Here is a 22,649-nt window from a genome sequence, read left to right on the forward strand (position 1 = left end):
AAGTATGGTGGTTTAAAAAACTCTGAATAAAACCTGGATTATGTTTCAGCTCTGCTGCTGTGGGGACCGGGGCAGTGGCATACCATCTGACCTCCGTAAGCCAGATATGTATTATATGGAGATGTACACCAACCTTCTGTCAACCGCATTTTACTGGTGGCTGAATTGGCTGTTTAGGACTGGTTACAAGCGCCCTCTGGAGATGACTGATCTAGGTGTACTGCCATATAACCACTTAGCAAAATACAATGGAGATAAATTTGAGAAGGCGCTTTACGAAGAGAAGGTGAAAACTTATTATTTTTAATTTATTTATTTTACAGTATTTATTAGGACGTTTTTTAGTGTTAATAGGCAGTGATGTACTGTGATAATTTGATAGTCAAATTTTAAAACATTTACTCAGCTTTGGTTTCAAAATGATTTTTGATAAAGCCCAAAATTGTACCTAGACTTTGCAACCAACAGTAAGAGGGGTCAGCAACCACTTGCCTGACGTCTGGGGCAAGTGCTTTTTTAAGATCGGGCAGCAAGATTTTAGGGAAATTGGTGTAAACATGCCAACAATCTTGATTTGACTCGCATGAGAGGATCAAAGTCAAATTATATTCAGTAGACTTTATGCAGTTTCTTGTTTATTCAAACCACCATCAATAATATACATTATTGGACATACAGTAAGTGTGTTTATTCAAACCACCATCAATCATATAAATTATTGGACATACAGTAAATGTGTTGAAGTCGCTTCTCTGGTTTTCTATTTATGTGAAGTCTTCTTGATTTATATCTTTGATATACAGTAAGTCTCTTCTGTTCTACTGTAATTATTCTCTTTTTTTTATAATTAATCACTCTCTCCTTTATTTAATTAAGTAATTTCATCCTCTTTATATATATGACAAATGGGAGGATGCTATATCAATTCCAATTAGATGGTCAGTGACACATTGACTCATCAACTACCTGGTTGATTCTCCCTGTAGTTGACCAAAAGGTAGGGCTATAATGTACATATTGGTACCATTGCACACGATTTCCCATGGAATTTACAATCCCCTTTTTCCAAAGTAGATTGAATGTGGTGAAATCAAAGAAAATGTTATAATCAAACTAAAAACATCAATCAAATAAGCAAATTAAAATAAAGATTAATTTATTGACAGTATAATTAAGTATTATACAAGTTAAAGAAATTATTATGATACTAAAAGCAATTTTAAATATAGTTTGTAGAAGATAATACAGTAATTTTCTAATGTAATGTACAGTAGTTCGATTTATATAGCGCTTTATACCGGAGTCTCAAAGCGCTGTTGACAAGCTCGTGCAGTACCTTTCTTCTCCCCTAAGGGTCTCTTCATGTCTGAGATACCCGGTAAACCGGTCCCAGTTACTTACATAATTACCTTAACTATAATCTTAACCATAGTTATAACACAATTTTTACTAGGCCTCACATCAAAACTGAATTTTATTTATACATCTGTAGTGTACATCATATTTCAATCTGGAATTACCTTTTCAAGTCTGGTCAAACTAACTGTTGTAATTTCAGGAACGTGCTTCACAAAAGGGCCATCAGCTTAACCTGTTACGTGTGTATGCCAAGTGCCACGGCAAGAGTGTTGCCCTTGCGGGACTTCTCAAGTTTTGTGGCGACAGTTTAAGTTTCATCAGCCCCATTGCTCTTGGTGGCGTTGTCAGTTATGTGACAGAAATCTATTATTCCACCGGTAAAGAGGTGAGTTGGTAGATTTAATGCTAATGCCTCTTAGGTAGTTGAGCCATAGGCTTATCCTCGGTGAAAGCTGCTGGAGCCCAGCAAACTGAAACCGAGGTACCTGCGTGTACACAGTAGTGATGGCGACACTATCTCAAAAATTAACTATCTTAAAAATGCTTTAAATTTGTATAAATTAAGGAAGAAATATACATATCTTATTTTTTGAGATTTCCATGCAGCAGCGGGCGTAATAAAAATAAGGAAAAACTTTTATTTTTTTTCTTTAATTTCCATTTTTTTGTGGTGGTGGATGCTCTAATTGACCAAAAATAAAATTTTATTTTTAATCAAAATCATTATTATTATGTTTCTGTGGAAACATTTTTTAAAAACGGATTTGTACTGGTTATTGTCATCTTCGTGGCAGCGAAACAAAGTATAAAAAAAAGTCACGCCTAACTGTTTCTCTGCTCTAAAACATAGGTGGATTACAGAATAAAATATATTATTGTACGTATATATGTGCTTCTCATACTGTATTATATTTAGCATCATGTTTCTTATTTTTGTGATTTGTTACTAGCCATCAATTTCTAATTTAAAAATGTTTTTCAGAATATGGACGGTCATTATGTTTCTGTGGAAACATTTTTTAAAAACGGATTTGTACTGGTTATTGTCATCTTCGTGGCAGCAGCACTTCGGGCGTTCTGTCTTCAATCTCATTACCAGATCATGATTATGGAGAGTATACATCTACGAGCCTCTATTCAGGTACGATATAATCATAATATTATGGTATTATTTAATCATTTTTATTATATTATTAGATTTATGAAAGTAAATGATGATACATGGAGAAATGTCCATTTATAGAATGCATCACATACTGTATATTCCAGTTTATGAAATCAAACATGGAACACAGAGATGAAAAATTCATATTTTTCTCACAGGCATCAGTTTATGATAAGTCCTTGCATTTGTCAAGTTTTTCGATGACTGGGGGCAGTATGACGATGGGTCAGATCACCAACCACATGTCTGTAGATGCTATGAACCTACTGAACTCATTCCAATGGATACATTATCTTTGGTCCGTTCCCTATCAGGTATGTGTGTTCAGTTTTATTTTAAGCACAAGTTACAGTTAATAATGCATGGGTGCAGTAAATCCAGAACCTTACATCAGCGCTTGTTTGAAAACCTCCTCAATAATTATTGTTGTTAGAACCAAGTCTTGGATAAGGATGGTACCTCAGTGTGCAACTAAAACTTTTTTTTAATAAGAAGAGAAGCGATGGGGGTTACTCAGATTTTTCTGGTCAAGCGCATGCTGCGTAGTAGACGTGTACAACGATTGACTGCAAGCTGACATGAGGGGTACCATTTGGAAAGTAGAATGTGCTTATCCTTACACTTCATAACTGCGAAGACAAAACACTTACTTCATAAAAACATTATTTCTGTATGCATACCCCTTTTAGGCATTAAAATTATGACTCTATTTTACTACTAGGCTTTAAGCAATTTAATGATATAATAATAATTAAAGATATATTGCTATTGGGCCTGTCTCCATTTCAGTTGTGGCTGCACCAAGTGACAGTTGGACCAAGGGGCAAATTACTGTAGGACCTCGGTCAGGGTCGCAAGATTAAAATCCCTGGTGTGAGGTCAATGGGAGAGATTTTATTGTATATTAAATAGATTTCTTTTAATTTGTGTAGCTTGCTGTGTCACTATACATCCTGTATCGTCAATTGGGCGTCTCTGCTTTGATTGGTGCCTGTGTATTTTTCATCACAATACCTACACAAGGTAGAATCGCAAAAACTTTGGCAGGTTTTCAGAAGAAAGTAATGGTAAGGGGACTCTTAAATGTTGCATTTAAATATTCATAAATTTGGTCTAAATATTCATAAATTTCAATAATTATGAGGAAGTGTTAACATTTGCTGTTCTTTTTATGAGTATTCAAAATGTAGGCAAACTATTGGCTACTCTTAAATCTTATTAATATTCATAAATTTGCCAATCAATAAATTGTTTTTAATTTTGTGAATATTCATAAATCTGAGCAAGTTTTAACTATTAGCTGCTCTTTAAGTTTATGAGTACAGGTCTCCCTCCCATTAAAGAGGACTTTCGGATTACAATGGTCTTTATATATATATATATATATATATATACATATATATATATTTAAAATACTTCTTTTTATGTATAAATAATGATTTCAACTGTTATTTAATTTCTTTCTTTAGATTTGAAGTTTCTAATCACAGAATTTGTAATATTAGTGTTTTCTTTTCCGAAGTTAATATTTGGAAAAATGGTTTTGTTGATGCTTGTCCAGAAGTGGATATTTTTAATAATTCATTAGCGTTTACTTTTCTGAGTAATTAAAAAAATTTTTATTTTAAAAATATTTATCGCCTTTGTTAGGCGCGATCTACAAATTATCCCCAACGACAGAAACGGGTCAAACACGTTTACTATTGTTATATGACAAGCTCACAAACGCGTCCCCTTCCTTTAAATCCACTCTTATTATTTAGAGTTTACCAGTGTTATCACCCACCAACCCTTATTTTTCTACAGCTAACCCTGTACTGTATGGATGAAAATACACACACATCTCTTCTAATTTGGTTTTCAATTCTGTTTTTATTTTTTAAGCTAGCACAACAGTTGCAACTCCACTCCTGGTAACTCTCTGTGTAAGTACTATACGTAGGTAATTTGTTAGGTCACTCATTCGTTTGGTCATTCATTCATTTGTACAGTCATTGATTCGTTTGTTCGTTTGTACTACCATTCCTTTTTATTAAATTTATTTTATTTCATTCATGCATTTAATCATTCATTTTTTTATTCAATTAATCATTCATCCATTTATATATTTATTCAATAATTTAATTATTAACTTGTTTATTTATTCATTCATTTATTTATTTATTAAATCTTTCATTCATCAATTCATTCATTCATTCTTTCATTCCATTTATTTATGCAATCATTCATTCACTTGTTTATTTATTCCATCATTCATATACAGTACATGATTCATTCATTCATTCATTCATTTATTCATATAATAACATGGTCATGATTTCACAATATATATTTAGCTTATAACTTGAGTATATTTTATGAAATATTACCTGAATTAACTTACCTTATCTTATCATTATCCCTTTGCTCTATATAAGCTTAGTGTTCAGTAGTTGTGATTGCACTTGATTTTTGAGCCGTCGAAACATGTCGTGGTATAAATTGATTATTTTTGTTAAATGCATTGCTGCATTTGTATATACAGTATTGAATTAACTCACTAGTGACAAATACATGTTATTATCAAACAATTTTTTGTTCTAGTGTTTCGGATTGTACTCGGTCATTGAGGGTAAGGCCCTGACCCCTGACATTGCCTTTGCATCCCTCTCCCTCATCAACCAAATGATAATACCGCTATTTGTTCTGCCAATGACCATTGCGTTCATTGTCAATGCATACGTCAGTACCAAGCGATTACAAGAATTCTATATGGCACAGGAAGTCGAGGAGCGCGATGATGGTAGGTTACGCCAAGATTCTGATATCAGTGAAGAAGTTGAGGCTGACGGCGGTATAGATGACCAAGCAGACGGAAAAGTATGTAATACTACTACCTAATGTTTATAATGAAAAAATTACTTTCACATTTATTTTCGCTGACACCACCTAGGGTTTTAGCCCACCATTACTGTAACACTAAACCATAAATTTTATAGTAATTTTCATTTACAATTATCTACTGTGGTATCTATTAATTTGAAAAAGATATTCTACATTTATCAGAGGCCTAAGTACTAAACATCAATTTAAAAAAAAATGCAAACCCTAGTCAAATACAAAAATAGATTAAACCCCATTCAAATACAAAAATATAAAAAACCCAAATCAAATACAAAAATATAATATATTTAGGCATGTCCCATGTCTTTGTCAAATAATATTTAGGAGTCTGGACAAAGTTTAATAGAAAATTATTTATCTCAGAAAAAGATAAAGAATGTACTACGGTATATGGTCAATATGGTATAGCATTCTATAAATGTCTTTTATTATTATTTTAATAAAACATTCTTTATAATTTTATTCCTTAAATATCCCGTTTTTTGGAAGTGTAGACAATTTTTTATATCATTTTAAAATATTTCGTTTTCAGCTTCCTTCTGTTGGCTACCGCCAACTTTCAAACCCTAAGAGCAACTTGGTGTCCCATCAGAATAGTGGTGCAAATTCTTATGGGACATTTGGCAGTTCAAACGGACCAGCAATGAAACACAATCTACCAGATGGCATTGCAGTCAAGGTATGGCAGTTATTGCCTTTGCTTGAATTACTTCAAATTCTAACATAGCGGAATGGGAATTGATACTGTTAAAAACAGACATAAAAAGTATCTAATTATAGCTTCACTGTTGTAATCTATTGAAAGAAAGTAACAAATTCAATAGTTGAATAGCTCATTTTGTGTATTAAATATGCTATTACCTTTAAACTACAACTGATTTTTCTAAAGACACCAAAAGCATATTTGACAAAAAACTTGGGAGTGGTTAATGAGATACAGATAGAAGGTAGTTCCGCCCCTTTTCCCCAAGTTTTCAAATATTCAACAATCTATCTTATTAACTGCTCTCGAGTTTTTCAAAATGAGCTGGTAATCAATTCAAGTAATTATTTTTAATATTAAAATGTTGATAACGTGTTTGATTCATTTACTTGAGCAATTTGTAGATTAATTGTGGGTTTTCCCACTGTTACTCTTTCTTTATCTTTCTTATTATTGAATTCTTTAATAGCAATATGAATTAAAATACTGTATGTGTATACACATCTTGGAACATTTAACTTAGGACCAGGATTGTAGCATTGGAAAACTAAACGTGGTAATAGACATTTTAATGGTGCGTGGTTACTAACATTGGTCAACTTTAATTAATAAAAGTGGTTTTTAAGGACGGGCAAGTGGGGGGGGGGCCATGAAATTACATTTAGACTAGGTGGAAAACTACAAGGCTGGGTGGCCCTGCCCACCATGAACGTCCATATTGTACTTGGAGCAACCACTAAACTTCAAAATTTAAATTTTGTCAAGAAAATAATGTAATTTAGCTTGTCATTTTTCTGCAGATAACAGATGGAAACTTTGTTTGGGACATGGAGTCAGCTCAACCAACTTTGTCTAATATTAACATTGAGGTGCCAGCAGGTAGGAGTTCAATCAATCAATCATTCAATCAACAAACTATTAAAGACAAGTCTAATTGCGGTGTGGGCCTTAATGATTTTACCACTACCCATGAATTTTGTTTGTTGACTTGATTCTTTAAACTATTTTCATTTTTGGGAAAGAAGAGGAATATTTCATTTGCTGTGGTTGTAGTATTCCAACAATTAACATCAGTGTATAGAATTTGTGCTGGAGTTTATATAATGGCTACATGGAAAAAATTTAAAAAAAAATTTGTATTTTTTTAACTTATTCCTCAGGTAAACTTACCATGATTGTGGGTCAAGTGGGATCAGGAAAGTCATCTCTACTGTCCGCCATTTTGGGTGAAATGAGCACTGTCTCCGGTGATGTTCAGTTTAACAGGTTAGTGTATTTATCAATCAATCAATCAATCAATCAATCAATCAATTAATCAATCAATTAAACAATTATCAATAATAAGTATTAAAGACACATTAAAACTAAAGCATGGTGCAGTTTTCGTTGAGCTAGGGACGACTGTGAATTTGTGCTTTGTTTTGAACACTTTTCCTATGGTGTTAGTCCTATGCTGTTTCAACCATCAGTGGTAGCCTGAGTTGATTGAAAGCCATCGATTATGATCAACAATGTACCCTGGTCTCTTGAAATCTGCCAAACCATTTTTCTCTACCCTACCACCCCCCCCCCCAACCTTACGGAAGTATCATTCACGACTTACGGAAGTATCATTCACGAGTTTGCTTTCCCTAATAGTGAATTTTTGATTAAGATATCTATGTTCTTGCATTTACAGTGAAAAGAGTGGTGTGGCATACGGAGCACAGAAGGCCTGGTTATTGAATGCAACTTTGAAAGATAATGTTCTTTTTGGTGAAAAGCTTGATAATAATAAGTGAGTATAATTGAAATCTCAACACCACCTTTGATGGATTAATTGTTTTTTTATTTGCACCAATCATAAAAAAAATAATGTATTTCATTTATATGATAGTCAGTATAGTCTGTCTGCCAAATTACTTAGGTTTTGTTGAGGAGTTTGTTTTAATTTCCAAATTCAGAATCTTGCTAGAGAATCAGAATTAAATTCTGTATTTGGTATGTACTTATAACTTTGACCTATAGAGATTATTTTAGAGAAACATAAAAAGAAATGCTCTTTAAAACTTCACTGACTGTCCAATACAGTTTTTTTATCATTCAAGCTTGGCTTTCTTTTTTTTTATCTAGATATTCACAGGTTATTGAGTCTTGTGCCCTCCAGCCAGACATTGATATCCTGCCAGCCGGTGACCAGACGGAGATCGGTGAGAAGGGAATCAACCTCAGCGGAGGTCAGAAGCAGAGGGTCAGTGTCGCTCGAACAATTTACAGCTCCGGAGATATTGTGATTTTGGTAAGATTTCAGGCCATGCAATGGTCCATTCCCTAGTGTCAATTAAACTAAACAAGACCAATTAGAACAGGGCCAACAAATACATGTGTATCTTACAGACACACATTTTGTCTGACAAATGCACGTGTTTGGGTGTATGTTTACACCCAATTGATTATCATCGTTATTATTCTCTTCAGGATGATCCATTATCTGCTCTCGATGTGCACGTAGGGAAGCAACTGTTCGAGAAGGGTATTCTGGAATTACTTTTGGAAAAAGAACGCACAGTTATACTGGTCACGCATCAAGTCCAGTACTTGGAACACGCTGATCTCGTATGTTTTCACAAAAAACGTTTTGCAGTATAAATGTTTGTATCTGTATGCGTCCATTATATGTTGTAGTTATGGTGCTGTACTGAAGGTCCCCAAGGCCACAGCCTAAATTTCTGATTTCCAATTAGAATTATAGGACATATAAAGAAAAATTATTATAAATTTCAATAACCAGCTATTATTAATTTATACTGTGACTTTATTGTTATATATAAATATTGTATTGCATCAACAAAAGTACAACATGTGTTGCTTGTAGTTAATTGGTGAAAAGAAATCGAATAACAAAAAGAAAACCATATGTTTTAAAATCCCATCTGCTTCTGAATGGTAAGGGAATGTTAACAAAAAAAAAACCAAATCAACATGTGGTCAAATTCTATTAAATAAAACATCTGTTTATGATGCCTGGTTGTTAAATAACCATACAGTTTGAAATGGCCATTTTAGGAAAAAACTATGTTTCTCATCTGGCATTTTTAAAGAAATGAGGAGAATGTGCCTCTTTTAAAAAATTCCATGAGCAGCGCCACCACACACCTCATAGTTGTTGGCTTGTATTGGTCAAGTCTAAGCACAATAAAAGCCATGTTGATCACAAAAGTGTTTGGGTTATTTAATAATGGTAAAGAAATAGATGAAATAAATACATTTCTTTTGATGATTATTAAAAATTTAAGGGAAATCTTTTGTTGCTTCAACTGTAACTATTTTTTGCCTGCAATTTCATATGAATTTTTAATTATAAAATTTCAGATTTTAGTAATGAAAAACGGAATGATTGAGCATCAAGGAACCATGGACGAAATATCACAGGTGAACCCTGAACTCTACAGTAGCTGGCAGACTACCGTCAAAAAAATTTCGGAGACCGAGGATGAATCAGAAGATGATGCTACAGCAGAAGAACGAAGAAAACTTAAACGACAGTTGTCAAAGCAGGTTTCAGTGGAAGAGGAAGGAGAATCAGGTATTGTGAATGGCAGTCTCAACTAGGTCATATAATACTAGCATTACTGCAAGACGGTTGATATTGTACCATGATTTACTTATGAAACAAGTTCTCTTAATCTTGATAGCTCCAATGAGGGCAGTATAATAGAATCGGGAGAACTAAAAATGATCTAATAATCAACCAACTGTAAATCAATCAGCCTCATGAGGGCAGTAGAGGCAGTAGATCTAAAAAAGATCTATTAATCAATCTAAAAACGTTATTATTATTCATTCATTTATTTCTGGTTTATTCATAAAACATAGACAAAGAAGTATCAAAAAAATTATGAATTACAGCAAAAACTGTTCTACATAAAATGCCTATAACATACTAATATATAAATTGATATACAAAACTTACACAATGGACAAATTACAAGAAAAAGAGAACCATAAAAACAGCACTTAAAATGAATCACGTAATTACGTATAAATTGATGAGCTCATGTATACAAAATTTTCAATAACCATATTGATCTGTTATTTACAATGCAACAAGAACTAGTATTGTTTCAATAAGTGCAAGAGGTAAAAAAATCAGTCGTTTCCAATTGGATTTGAGTTTTCAACAAAAGTCCCAGGTTCCAATCCAGGTTATTCTTCACACTCAGCAATTCCTCCTCTTCAATGATCAATTGTATTAAAATGCAAAATACTGGAAAATAACAGTTATATCTGTTGTTTGAAGGAGATTATTAGATACAGTGTAGTTAAAAAAAAAACAAAAAAAAACTATTAAATTTTTCAGTTACTGGCTTGGTATCTAAGATACCAAAACCGGACAGCAATTCTTGCATTGGTAAGGATTTAGAATTATAAATGGTGCTTGGTAAGATCAGTATGAAATGGATTGATTTTCTATAATCAGGGTATAGGTTACCCATTGTGCATGACATGAGCATCAAAAGCAGGGATGGGCATAGAAAATTGGTTGGAGGGCTGAAGTGAATTTTTTGATTGACGTTTCTAATGTGCTTGCAGAAACCTTTAGGTACTGCTTATATGCCACTCAGTTTTAATGTTACTATTTGTGGCAAAGACAAGCCAAACCAGTCACTCGTCGCAAAAATCTATTTTGAGTTATTAATACAGTGTTGGAAAGTAAAATAATAGCTATAAAATGGTAAAAAAAACCATTCAAATCGGACATTTCCTTATGAAGTTACAAGCGTTTAAACATACAGCTGTTTAAAGAACAATATATGAGAAATCAGCCTGCAAAGTTTATGATTTCAGGCATTTCTCATGCAGAAACTATCATCAAATCCTTAAAAAGTGTGGTTTTAACATTGAAAATGGGGAAAATAACAGCATAGAATGATGTATAGATATGTAAAGTTTAGTTTAGTGCAATAAAATAGATTCTTAAAAATTTGACATTCCAGCATGTTTTGGCCATTTTCTCTGAAACACGATTTGCGACGAGTGACTGGTTTGGCTTGTCTTTGCCACATTTACAGATTGGTGGCATGTGGCTGTAAAAACAAGGGGTTTTATAGCCAAAGAGGGCAGGTAGACAGAGTTTTAAAGAATTTTTTTGGGGCTGCATGCAACAAAATTCCCATCAGCCGCATGTGGCCCGTGGACTGCACTTTGCCCGCCTGTGGCATAGAGGTCCTTATAGTTTGTCTAATAAAAAGAGTCCACCATTATTGTTATTGATATGTATAACACACACTGCAGCTAGTCAATGTGATGAAGTGTTCAACACATACAGGTATAATGTGTGGGCCAAACACTAATTGATACTAGTGGGCCTGCCAGGGAGCCTGCAGTCTAGAGTCTTCATGGTTCTACTACATGGAGCAATGATGCTGGTTGCAGCTCCTTGGTTCTTTTTTATTCTTTAATAATTTTTAAGAATGTTTTTATGGTCTAGTAAATTAATAATGTTTTCGGCTAACCCTTTCCGTGTTTTCTTTTATCCTGAAGGATATGAGTGATATAAAATGTTGTTGAATACTGTTTATGGTTTTTGTTGTTTTGGCTTAGTTTACTATTTTTATTTATGGTGATTTTTTGCTTTTTGGTTGTTGTGTTGCAATTGTTTAAATACTGTAGTTATTTATGGTTTTTGTTTACTAGGTTTTCTTTTTTTGGTTATTATGCTACTTAGTTTTTATATTGTTTGTTTTGTTTTTGTTACTGGTTTTTGTTCACAGTTTTTGATTTGGTTTTTGTTTATTTTTGTCAAATATTAGTTTTGTAGTTTGATTTTGTTTCTTGTTTTTATGTTTTTTGTTGGGGTTTTTATGTAGGATTCTTATTTTATATGTTATCTTCTTTGATTTTGGGGGCATGTATGATTAAATTTTATGGTTTTTTTTTTTTTTTGCTGTTTAATTTGTTCTCTTTTTGTTATTAGCATCTAGACAGATAATTCAGTTCACATTTTTTTACTGACATTATTGGACATCACATTTTCAACACATAGGCCTAAGTTCTATTATTTGCTGGTTAAACATATACATTTCCATCCTCTCTCAGGTAAAGATAAGTCTAAAGATGGGAAGCTGATTCAGAAAGAAGAGCGGGTCAGAGGGTCGGTATCCAAGCAAATCTATTGGTACTACATGCTGGCCGTGCGTCTTAGTCTGTGCGCCCTTGTTATTTCTCTTTCTGCATTATACAACGCGGCAAATGTTGGCACAAACTTTTGGCTGTCTGCCTGGACCGAAGCTGGTGCTGACTTAGAAAATGCAACAGATGTAAGTCCAAACACTTTTAGTTTTTATTTTTTTAATTTAATTTTTAATTTTTTTTGCATTATTTCTTATGGGTGACCCTAACTGTTGAAAAGATTATATGAATGTGCCATCAAAATTCAAAAAATAGTACAAGTACAAGACTCGCCATCGTTCCTAATTATGTTTATTCTCTGGTTTATACAAATACATTTATGCACAAAAATAATGACTTGAATTAAAATTGTTACTTCGCATTCGACTAAATATTTTGATATATAAGCGAGTAGTATACATCTGTTTGAAATGAGTTTATACACATTTGTTTTGGTAACGTATCAGTTAATGGTTTTCTATTTAATGTTTGTAGACCCAGCTAGATGACATTTTAAGCAAGTACTTAAGTGGATATGCTGGGCTATCGGTGACTAGTGTGGTTCTTTCTGTATTTGCCTCTTCCCTAGCAATGTTTACCGCTTTGCTAGCTTCTAAAAGATTGCATGGTGGAATGCTGTACAGGGTTATGCATTCACCAATGAGGTGAGTTATAGTACAGTATTAATGAGGAGATACTCAAAAACAGATCCCTTTGACACGACTAACCGATGTGTTCCCCGTGTGCGGGCGTCTATCTTATTTATTAACCATTTTTCGCTATCAACAACCTGGCAACAACAGGCTTTTATATGCTTCAACCAGTAATTGTGCGATGTGACACTCATTAAATATCTTTAAAATTAACAGTGTTCCCCAGATTGGACTTTTAGTATGTTATTATGTGTATATTTTGGGAACAAATTCCGCAAAATAATTTCTGTTGCAATTAGTTCTGGTTTATAATTTTGTCACAGATTGATTGGACAATAAAGCTTAGGCAGCATAAAATTGAAAATTACTGACTTTGGATTGAATTCTCGAATAGTCCACATGCATTCACACTAAAATGACTTAGTTTATTATAATCTTCAATCATTTCTTGATTAATATTTGTTAAAATTGGAATCATCAAGTTTTATCCAATGTATTATGAATGTGTAAATTTAACCTTTAACCTATATATTGACTCAAATTTCAGGTTCTTTGATACAACACCTGTTGGTCGTATTTTGAATCGTTTCTCATCAGACATACAAACCACAGATATGGTATGAACTAAAATACTAAAGTCTGTAATGCTGTACAATTTAAAGTGACAAATCCCCTTAATTTTCTTATATATGGGTATGATGATATTGTCATGCCCATATTTGTATGTAATGACATCATCATATTTGGATGTGTTATGACATCATGATAATCATGCCCATATTTGGATAAGATATGATATCATGCCCCATTTGGATGTAATGACATCATTATGCCCATATCTGGATGTAATATGACATCATGCCCATATTTCGATGCATTTATGACATCATCATGCCATATTTGGATGTGCTATGATATATTCATGTCCATATTTGGATGTGATATGACATCCTCATGACCATATATGGGTAAAAGTTTGTTACATAGTGTTTTATCAGACTTTAATGTAGTATATCTCCAACATGGAAAGACAAGTATTTGAGTATAAAAACTTTATTTTGTGAATTGAGAACATATTCTGTAGCAGTGGGTGCAAGAATATGACACACTTTTTAATTGTAGATGTTCCAACGCTCTTGGTTTGTTCTGGACTCTCTCTCTGATTTTGTCATTAAAAACCCTCCAAAACAAAAAATGTTAAGTTATTTAGTAACTTGTTTCCTGGGGCAGATGTAAGGAGATTGCATGAATCATACCATTATTGGATACTTATTTATCTGTATAATTATTTTACATTTGTGCCTCTCTGAATTTGGTGCCCCTCATTGTTTCAAAAATTCTGAATCCGCCCCAGGTTTCAGTGTACATACAGTAGGTAGCACAAGTTTTTGGGGTGGGGGTCTTTCTTTACAAGATCACTACCTGTCTCCCGAATTTTGAGGACTAGGGGTTGGAATGTCTGTAATTTTTCAGCCTTATTTTACTGAAGTATAAAATATTCCAGATTTTTCTACAAATTTAAAAACAATGCTGTTCCTTGTTTAGCCTAATTACTTACACTTTTTATTTGTATAGAAACTTGGACAGACAGTAGGATCATTTTTGAGGTTCTCATTTGCATGCCTCTCAGCAATCGTTGTAAACGCTATTGTTTCGTGGTATTTCATTGTTGCTATTATCCCCATCTTTATCCTCTACCTCATCCTTATGAAGTTTTTCATCACAACTTCCAGGTAAGCTTCCAACGGATTCTTTTGTATGTAAACAATAGGAAACAGAAACTAACAAAGATGAGCAAATCTGAGCAGATCGTAATTAATAATGGTTGTGGCACATGCCTCGGTGCATTGTATTCTTTATGGAGTCGCGTCCTTTATGGATGTACGCTTTTAAATATATAATTTAAATTTGATGATGTTTCTAGAGTTGTGTATCTGAATTCTTTTTTTCTGTTTCTAGAGAGTTACAACGTCTGGACAGCATCAGCAAATCTCCTGTTTACGCTCATTTTTCAGAATCGCTTGGCGGTCTTTCAACTATTCGTGCCTACTGGTAAGAAACTTTACTTATGTTAGTATCTAACCTTAAATATTTTGCATATATGTCAGATCTTTTGGGTTAGGAGCTTTTGCAAGGATGGACACAGGGTGAAGGGCACATGAAAGTTTAATGCCCCACCCTAAAAAGGAAGGGGGAGAAGAATAGAAAGGAGAAAGAGTGGTGCACAGTATTTTTATTCATATTCCATGTACCAGTGTCTATGAAAAAAAACAAAAAATTTCAAGCACCACCAAATTTGAACATCTTCAAACAAACTGTAAATTCAAAGTATTTTTTAAACAGATTTTTCTCAACTCATATATTGCATTCTGCGACATTTCATGTTTAGGCCCTATTGTAATGTGATAAAACTTCCAGTTAAAAGGATTAATTTTTTGTTACCAATGTACAGATTTTTACTACAAAAATTATTATATTGTCTCTGCCAACCTCATTGTAGGTCTGTAAACAAAGATCTATATCATTTATTATTGTTTATTTATTTATTAATTTATTGGTGATTCATCATAAATGTTGAATTCCATTTTTTAATATCTTGACATTTACACAATAATTTGATTTCTATTTAATTTCAAGTCAAGAGAATCGCTTTAGACGTAGTATTTTGAAGAAGATAGATAGAAATAATACTGCCTACATCTATCTACAAACAGCTAATCGATGGCTTGGTATCAGATTAGTAAGTAACCACCACTACTGCTTATCATTGCTAAAGCTAGGCTCTCACTGCTGCCAGCGATTGGCGGTGCCCCGATGCATGCTCAATGGATTGTTTTTAATGGCGATCCATTTGGACTGCCACCAGCAAACGGTGTTACATCACCCTGCACTCACAGGGAGTGAAGTTAGATTTGTCGTATGTCCATCCTTCAACCATCATACTCTGCAGGGAGTGCCTGGCTTAATTTATTATTTAAATAAAATGAACTATGACCTTTATATATCTTTGGTATTTTTGAGCTAGTTGCTCTTATGAATTGAGTTGAGTGATTTATAGATTAAAATTATGTTGATACATTTTTTAATTTAAAAAGTATTGTTTGATTGATTATTTATAGATGAATATATGTTAATAATCACATGATGATAGAAAGTGTTGCTAACTGAAATATTTAGGGATTCTGTAGATGGTGTAAATCAATTGATTGTTGAATGGTTTTAGAAAATGTGTTAGTAATATGGTACCAAAATCTTGTTACTATATTTTCAGTCTTACTATCTTTAGAAGTTTCATTCATGCTTCATTTTTCCAAAATTTATATTTTTTTTAATATTCCAGTAATTTTCTTAAACAACAATCTAAACAGAATTCAAACAAGAATAATTTATTTTGCAGGATGTAATAGGTGCTTTAATAGTTCTTATAGCTGGTCTGTCCACAATGATCCCAGCCTATTTTGGAAACCTGAAACCTAGTCTTGTAGGCCTAGCCATTACATACGCATTGTCAGTAAGTATCATGCTTCTACTATAAACAGCCTGTTTGGTGCACACATTAGGTTGTTATAGTATGCAGTGTGGCATAACAGTTCATTACAGTAGGGCTCTTTCAATTACATTGATGGTAGGACGTACTGTAGAACGTAACAACGTCACTTAAAGTCATCTGCGCATGCGAGAACGTTAAGTTCTCCTCTTCACATGGGTTCTAGGGCGCAATTTAACCTAATCTACGTTGTGCAGACAACTTAGGATGCTCGTGTCATTGCGCAAATCGAATACTCCCTAATATTGGAATCCATTGCGTTAAATGTTAAAAGGTTATGGATTTATATCGCGCAAAATATGATGGTTTAAGTGCACAAAAACAACTAATGACAATAAAAAAATATTTGTGACAATATGGTATGGAATTTTCTTACAGATGGCCTCACAGTTAAATTGGGTTATACGAATGTCAGCCGAAATGGAAATGAATATGAATGCAGTGGAGCGTATCAATTACTATAGTAACTTAAAGACAGAAACTTATGAAGGTATTTATTGTAGATTTCAACTTTATTAATTGAGGAAAATCTAAATTCTTTTATACTAAATATTTATGATGTTCATTTCCTCTTCAGTAAATTTTCATTCATTTTTTTAGAACTGATTTTGCATAAAATATGTATCTTAATTTTACATGGTAATGAATATAATGTTTGCCTTTTGCTCTGCCTAGACTCAAATTTTTGTTTGCCAAAACATACGACGTGCCTAAATATGGTCATGATGACATCACATCTTGAACATGACCAAGACACTTTATCTGCATTTGTCTCTCTTCACCCAGGAGTATAAATGGGTACCTGGTAGCAGGTGAATGATTTGGAATGAAATTAAGGCCATGGACCTTCTGTTCAAGGTTCTGCCGTATTAGACTTTGTTTAGCATCACTTCCATCTAGGAACTTGCTGTTGGATAAAAATATAATAAATGAAAACTATACAAATACCTTGACCTAGTGTATTTTTTTTTTCTAATACAGGTTCAATGTACGCACCGTTGGATTGGCCTGATAAGGGTGAGATCCAGATAAAGGGAATCTCAGTGCGCTATGCTCAGGAACTTGATGCAGTACTGCAAGACATCACAGTCAGCTTCAAGTCTGCAGAAAAGGTTAGTCACAGGCCTTTGACCATAAAAATTATCTTTATAAAAAGAATACTTCCTGCACCAAGATTTATCTGTACACTATCAGGAGCGAATCGAGTAAAAAATCTTGGCAGGGGACATGCCAAGTACTAAGCACTGAGCTGAAGGTGGGAGGAGGGTGGGTGTTAGTGTTTAAGATATTTGTTTAGAAATTCTTGAACACCATCACAGGTAAATGGAATTTCATTTGAAAGTTAGCTTGTTATGAAGTTTCTGCTCCTGTTTCCCCTTTCGTTTCTTTTCTGCTCTCTTTTTTTAGGGGCCCTATCCCACATTGCCCTTACCCATGGATCTGCCCCTCCTGACTATAGCCCAACAATGATTGTCTGGAGCTAAAAAAATAGCTCTTGGGAAATACATTGGAATTGGCAAGCCAAATTTTGGGTGTATTCATTCGACATGTTGATCTGAGAGAGTGAGAGAGAGTACCCAACCAAAATTTTCTGAAATTGAGTTGGCATGGAATAATTCTATTGTCATGTTTGTTTGGAATAATTCTATTGTCATGTTTAAGAATTACCTACTATAAACATGGTTCAAATAAGAAAATAATTTAAATAAAAATCAAAATCCATTTCAATATGGCATGGTGTTTTGAGAACTGTGTTATTTTCTTCACTTTTATACAGTATATTTTTTATTGATTAATTTTTAGCATCTTACAATAATTTTTTTATTTTATTTGTTTTCTTCTTTTTTTTTTAAAGATTGGAATTTGTGGTAGGACTGGTAGTGGCAAATCGTCACTCACATTAGCTCTCTTCAGAGTCATTGACACTTTTAAAGGTTTGTTTATGCTTCTTTATCTTGCAGTAAATAAAAATAATAATAAGAATGATAATAATAATAATAATAGTGCCCTCCATTATTGGCCGTGAAGTGTGGGAAATGTATCTTTTTCACACTACGACCAACTCTTTTCCAGAGGACACCCCTAAAGAGACATTCATTGGTCCAAAAAGTGTCTCCTTTATAACTAATATTAATGACAGTAGTTTTAAGGGCACTATTTAACTAAAAAACTTTTGTTGAAGAATTTTGGCTAGTCGTGTTCCCCTCCTGACATAGTGCTCAATGTAACGTGTTTATCTACTTTCAAATTGACTTTTTGAAGCCACTTGAAGATATAAAATCTGATACATAAAATACCTAAAAAATTACTTAAATGACTTGTTATGATTATGAAATTTTTTTATTTGTTCATGTACTTTGTTGAAGAATTTTGAGTACTTAATGAATTAGCAGTGGTGTAACAGCCATGAAATCTCACTAGCTAGAACGAGGAGCCAAAGACCTAAAATCTGCCCCTAGACATTCATCGGCGCTTTTTTTTTTGCCCCAAATAGGCCTAGATTCGCCTTATAAAGAGTAGAATGTGGTTAAAACACACCTTAAGCGGTAAAAACACTGAAGTGGGCAGGGCTTTTCCTGTACTTACTAGTGCTGACCCAGACCCAGCCTCCAGGGTAGTAGGTCCCGATGAAGCCTTAGCCAGGGCGTTGGGACTCTTTGTTACGCCAATGTGTACAGTATTTAGGCCAAAATAAAGGTTAAAATAGGCAAAACATTTGCCTCTATGGAATATCATGTTCCTTGATATTTAATATTTTTATTCATGTTTTGGTCTGTTGCTACAGGTTCCATCGATATTGATGGTATCAACATAGGCAGTTTGCCATTGACTGAACTTCGCAGGAGGATAGCAATTATACCTCAAGACCCAGTCCTATTTACCGGTACCATACGATTCAACCTTGACCCTATGGGTGATAGCTCCGATGACGAATTGTGGGAAGCAATAGAAATCGCTCAGATTAAAGATGTTGTATCAGACCTTGAAAAGGGGCTAGGTAAGGGTTTTTTTTTTAATTTGTATTATTCATTTTATAATAATGCATAATTTATTTTGATGGCATTTTTTCATCAGGAGAAATAATACTACTGAGGTAGGGCAACAATCATTCGTATTATTTCTCCTGACAAAAAAACGCAATCAGAATAGCCTTGCAGTACCCACTGCTACATGGGTATCGGATTCATCACTAGCCACCAAGGGCAAACTCGGTGGTTGAGTGGTTAAGACACCAGGCTAGTTATCTGGAGGTCGTGGGTTCGATTCCCACCCGAATCACTTGCATTCAGTACGATAGCACGTCAGGTAGGGCAAACATTATTTGTAGAATACATAATTTACAAAGGCAATAAGAACAAATGAACAATTTAACAGAAATAAGTTAGGTAAGGTGGATGTGTTTAACATTTTTTTTTTATTTGAATGCATTTTTTTGTTTTTTGTTTTCTCTAAATCATTAGGTGCTATGTGAATATTGCTTTCATAAAAAATATTACATGACTTTCACAAGATTTGATAAAAACTTGCTCATTTTAAACTGTACATTTATCATGTTTGCTGTATCGTAGATGCTATGGTGACTGAAGGCGGAGAGAATTTCAGTGTTGGTCAGCGTCAGCTTTTCTGCCTCGCGAGGGCGTTTCTCCGCAAGACCAAAATTCTTATTATGGATGAGGCAACAGCTTCTATTGACATGAAGACCGATGGCATCCTCCAGGATGTAGTTGCTACAGCGTTTAAGAATAGAACAGTTCTAACAATTGCTGTAAGTCCAAATTTATGTTACCAAGGAATTCATGAATTAATTATAAACATTTACTGTATTAAACACTTAATTACTTTTCTTTCATTGTATGTTTATTGCCTGAAAAATTACAAACAGTTATTCCTGCCAGCGGAAAAAGCTATTGTTTTTGTTTTTTTCTTCTTTATCCCCTTTTCCTACAGTATGTATTTGCACAGTGTTTTTCTGTCCGTCACTTTGGTCAACTCCACACTTGGATCTTCTTCAACCTTTGTCCAAGCAAAGACGATATATCAAAGATGTGCATATTCAGATATGACATCATTCTACAAATTTTAAATAATAATTAATTCCGCATCACCCTCGCCATTACCAGTCCACATTAAACTTTTATGGTAACGTGATTTGCGTTTTCTAAAGCGTTTCAAACTAGCACAGCTATGTTAACCAGAAAAAAATTCTACTGTGAAAATTCATAAAACATTTTCTTCCTCAACCTGTGAAATTACATGAGGTAGATTAACTAAAAATGCACTGACCTTGGGTCGGGTTGTTTGGCGCAACAGTTGGATCCTTCCGCATCACCTTCGACCTTACCATTGCAGTCCACATTCGAGTTTCGCTGACATCGAGTTGGTTTCCATGATTTTTGTTTACTTCATAATTTCAAAGTAAGTCCTTATGCCAATGAGGAAAAGCTAAAAAAAACTCAATTTGTCTTTTTTTCTCTCAACAGCACCGTGTTTCAACTATCTTGAACTCGGATCGTATCCTCGTATTGAGTGAAGGAAGGATAATGGAGTTTGACTCGCCAGATGTGCTCCTAGCTAAAGAGGACAGTATTTTCTCATCATTGGTAAAGGCTAACATGTAATTGCCTCTACCGGATCAAGATGAACCCTATTTAAGACGATGCAACACTGTCTGATGTTGTCGGTGGCACTCTGAATGGATCATCATTCAAAACGATCCGTTACATGCGCGTTTTCCATAAAATCACGTCGGTCGACGACCGTGAATGCCCAGCTTAAAGTTCCAAAATGATCATGAAGCAACTACTGAAAAGCTCACTAATGTGGGAAAAACGCATGCCATTTGCCCAAGTGGTATGACAGTGCTATACCCATATATAGGCAAGTCGCAAATTGTTTTTTTTTTTTCCACATAGTGTGGACAGATTAAATTGGTTGAGGTTAAACGCAAACAGGAGTTACTGTAGCCTTGAATGGAAGATGCCAAAACAATAGAACTACAGAAAAAGTGGTTTACTGGAAGGAAGGTTGGAAGATTTTACAGCTCAGAAGGAAAAAAAAATGATGAAAAAACGAAAAAAAAATGTAAAACAAGAAGACATAGAAAATTGTGATTAGTATATTGTTTATTTCTACCATATTGATAATAATGAAAATAATACATACAATTATAAACAAATATATATAATAATAGTAAAACAAATCACTATATAGTCCTTATTATTAGGGAGGGCTGTGGACAGTATTCACTAAACTTAACAAAAATACTTATGAAGCAACAATAACAATCAAGAAATAAATTACTGTACATCCAAGTTAAAATGAATCCCTTAAGATTTGAACTCTGTGTATTATCTTCAGCAATGATAGGGGTAATATCGGCATCATGGTAGCACAGTGTGCTTTTGGCAATGCTGATTAATTAGTTGAATTAGTGAGCCTTTCTGATTGCTTTGTGGGCAGCTATGGAGGGCAATAATTACAGTGAAACTAATAATATTTAACAACAATTTACTTGAACAATTTATTTACTTTATTTAAAGTTTAGAATGAGAATCTGTATATTTTTAGAGCTTGGGGAGGCCATCAATAATGTAGCACTGTTAAGAGAGTTGTTTTGACAGTTGAAAACTTTGGGAGTTGATTTTCAGAGCTTGTCATTTGGACTTGTGAACATTTTGATGGCCTCTTTTTCATACAATCTTTTTCTATTACAATACGTTAATTGTCAATAAAGAGTGAATTTCTAAACTGCAGATTGGGTGTCATTTTTTTAGCATTTAATAATAATGTTATATTTATATAGCGCATATTGCACATTGCCCCTATGCGCTTTACACAGAAATAATATTGGCCAACTGAGAAAATAAAATACAATAAAGTAATAACAATAAAATAAATTAATAATAATATACCATTCTTTACTCTATTGTGTAGAGAATGTGTATTCCATTCCCTAAATTGTGTCTTAATCATTCCATATTATAGTATTCCAAACTATAATAGCAACATACTGAAATTTAACGAGTGTGATGCATACAACAAAGTGGAAACGAAATGGAAAATAGTATTTACAGAGACAAGATTATGTTACCTATGCTAGGAATACCAGTAAGTCTTCCACACGAAAATTCCGATTTAAAGGCTTACGGTATACCTTTTAAAATGAGAAACTAGCTTTATGATGGAAAT

General features: G+C 33.7%; 1 protein-coding gene across 1 annotated transcript; it reads left to right on the plus strand.

The window, feature by feature from the left end:
• Positions 1-4,377: 4,377 nt before the first annotated feature.
• On the plus strand, positions 4,378-22,213 carry LOC117100911 (ATP-binding cassette sub-family C member 9-like). Its single transcript, XM_033240754.1, has 22 exons — positions 4,378-4,449; positions 5,108-5,383; positions 5,940-6,086; positions 6,911-6,989; positions 7,271-7,376; positions 7,789-7,887; positions 8,223-8,388; positions 8,568-8,705; positions 9,462-9,675; positions 12,189-12,409; positions 12,756-12,925; positions 13,461-13,530; positions 14,489-14,646; positions 14,873-14,965; positions 15,551-15,653; positions 16,311-16,424; positions 16,839-16,950; positions 17,442-17,572; positions 18,316-18,394; positions 19,246-19,458; positions 20,030-20,226; positions 20,942-22,213. The coding sequence occupies exons 2-22, from the start codon at positions 5,189-5,191 to the stop codon at positions 21,077-21,079; spliced, it is 2,943 nt and encodes a 980-aa protein (XP_033096645.1). The 5' UTR covers positions 4,378-4,449; positions 5,108-5,188; the 3' UTR covers positions 21,080-22,213.
• Positions 22,214-22,649: the final 436 nt, after the last annotated feature.

The sequence above is a fragment of the Anneissia japonica genome, unplaced genomic scaffold (assembly GCF_011630105.1).
Source record: "Anneissia japonica isolate Jap-2015-1 unplaced genomic scaffold, ASM1163010v1 scaffold287858_len863314_cov180, whole genome shotgun sequence".
Taxonomy (NCBI): domain Eukaryota; kingdom Metazoa; phylum Echinodermata; class Crinoidea; order Comatulida; family Comatulidae; genus Anneissia; species Anneissia japonica.

Bases quoted from the DNA above. Each gene is read 5' to 3' on its own strand.
- LOC117100911 (XM_033240754.1), top strand. From the start codon at position 5,189: ATGATAATACCGCTATTTGTTCTGCCAATGACCATTGCGTTCATTGTC. The intron at 16,951-17,441 runs GTATTTATTGTA...TTTCTAATACAG, and splicing joins AAAGACAGAAACTTATGAAG to GTTCAATGTACGCACCGTTG. The intron at 19,459-20,029 runs GTAAGGGTTTTT...GCTGTATCGTAG, and splicing joins AGACCTTGAAAAGGGGCTAG to ATGCTATGGTGACTGAAGGC.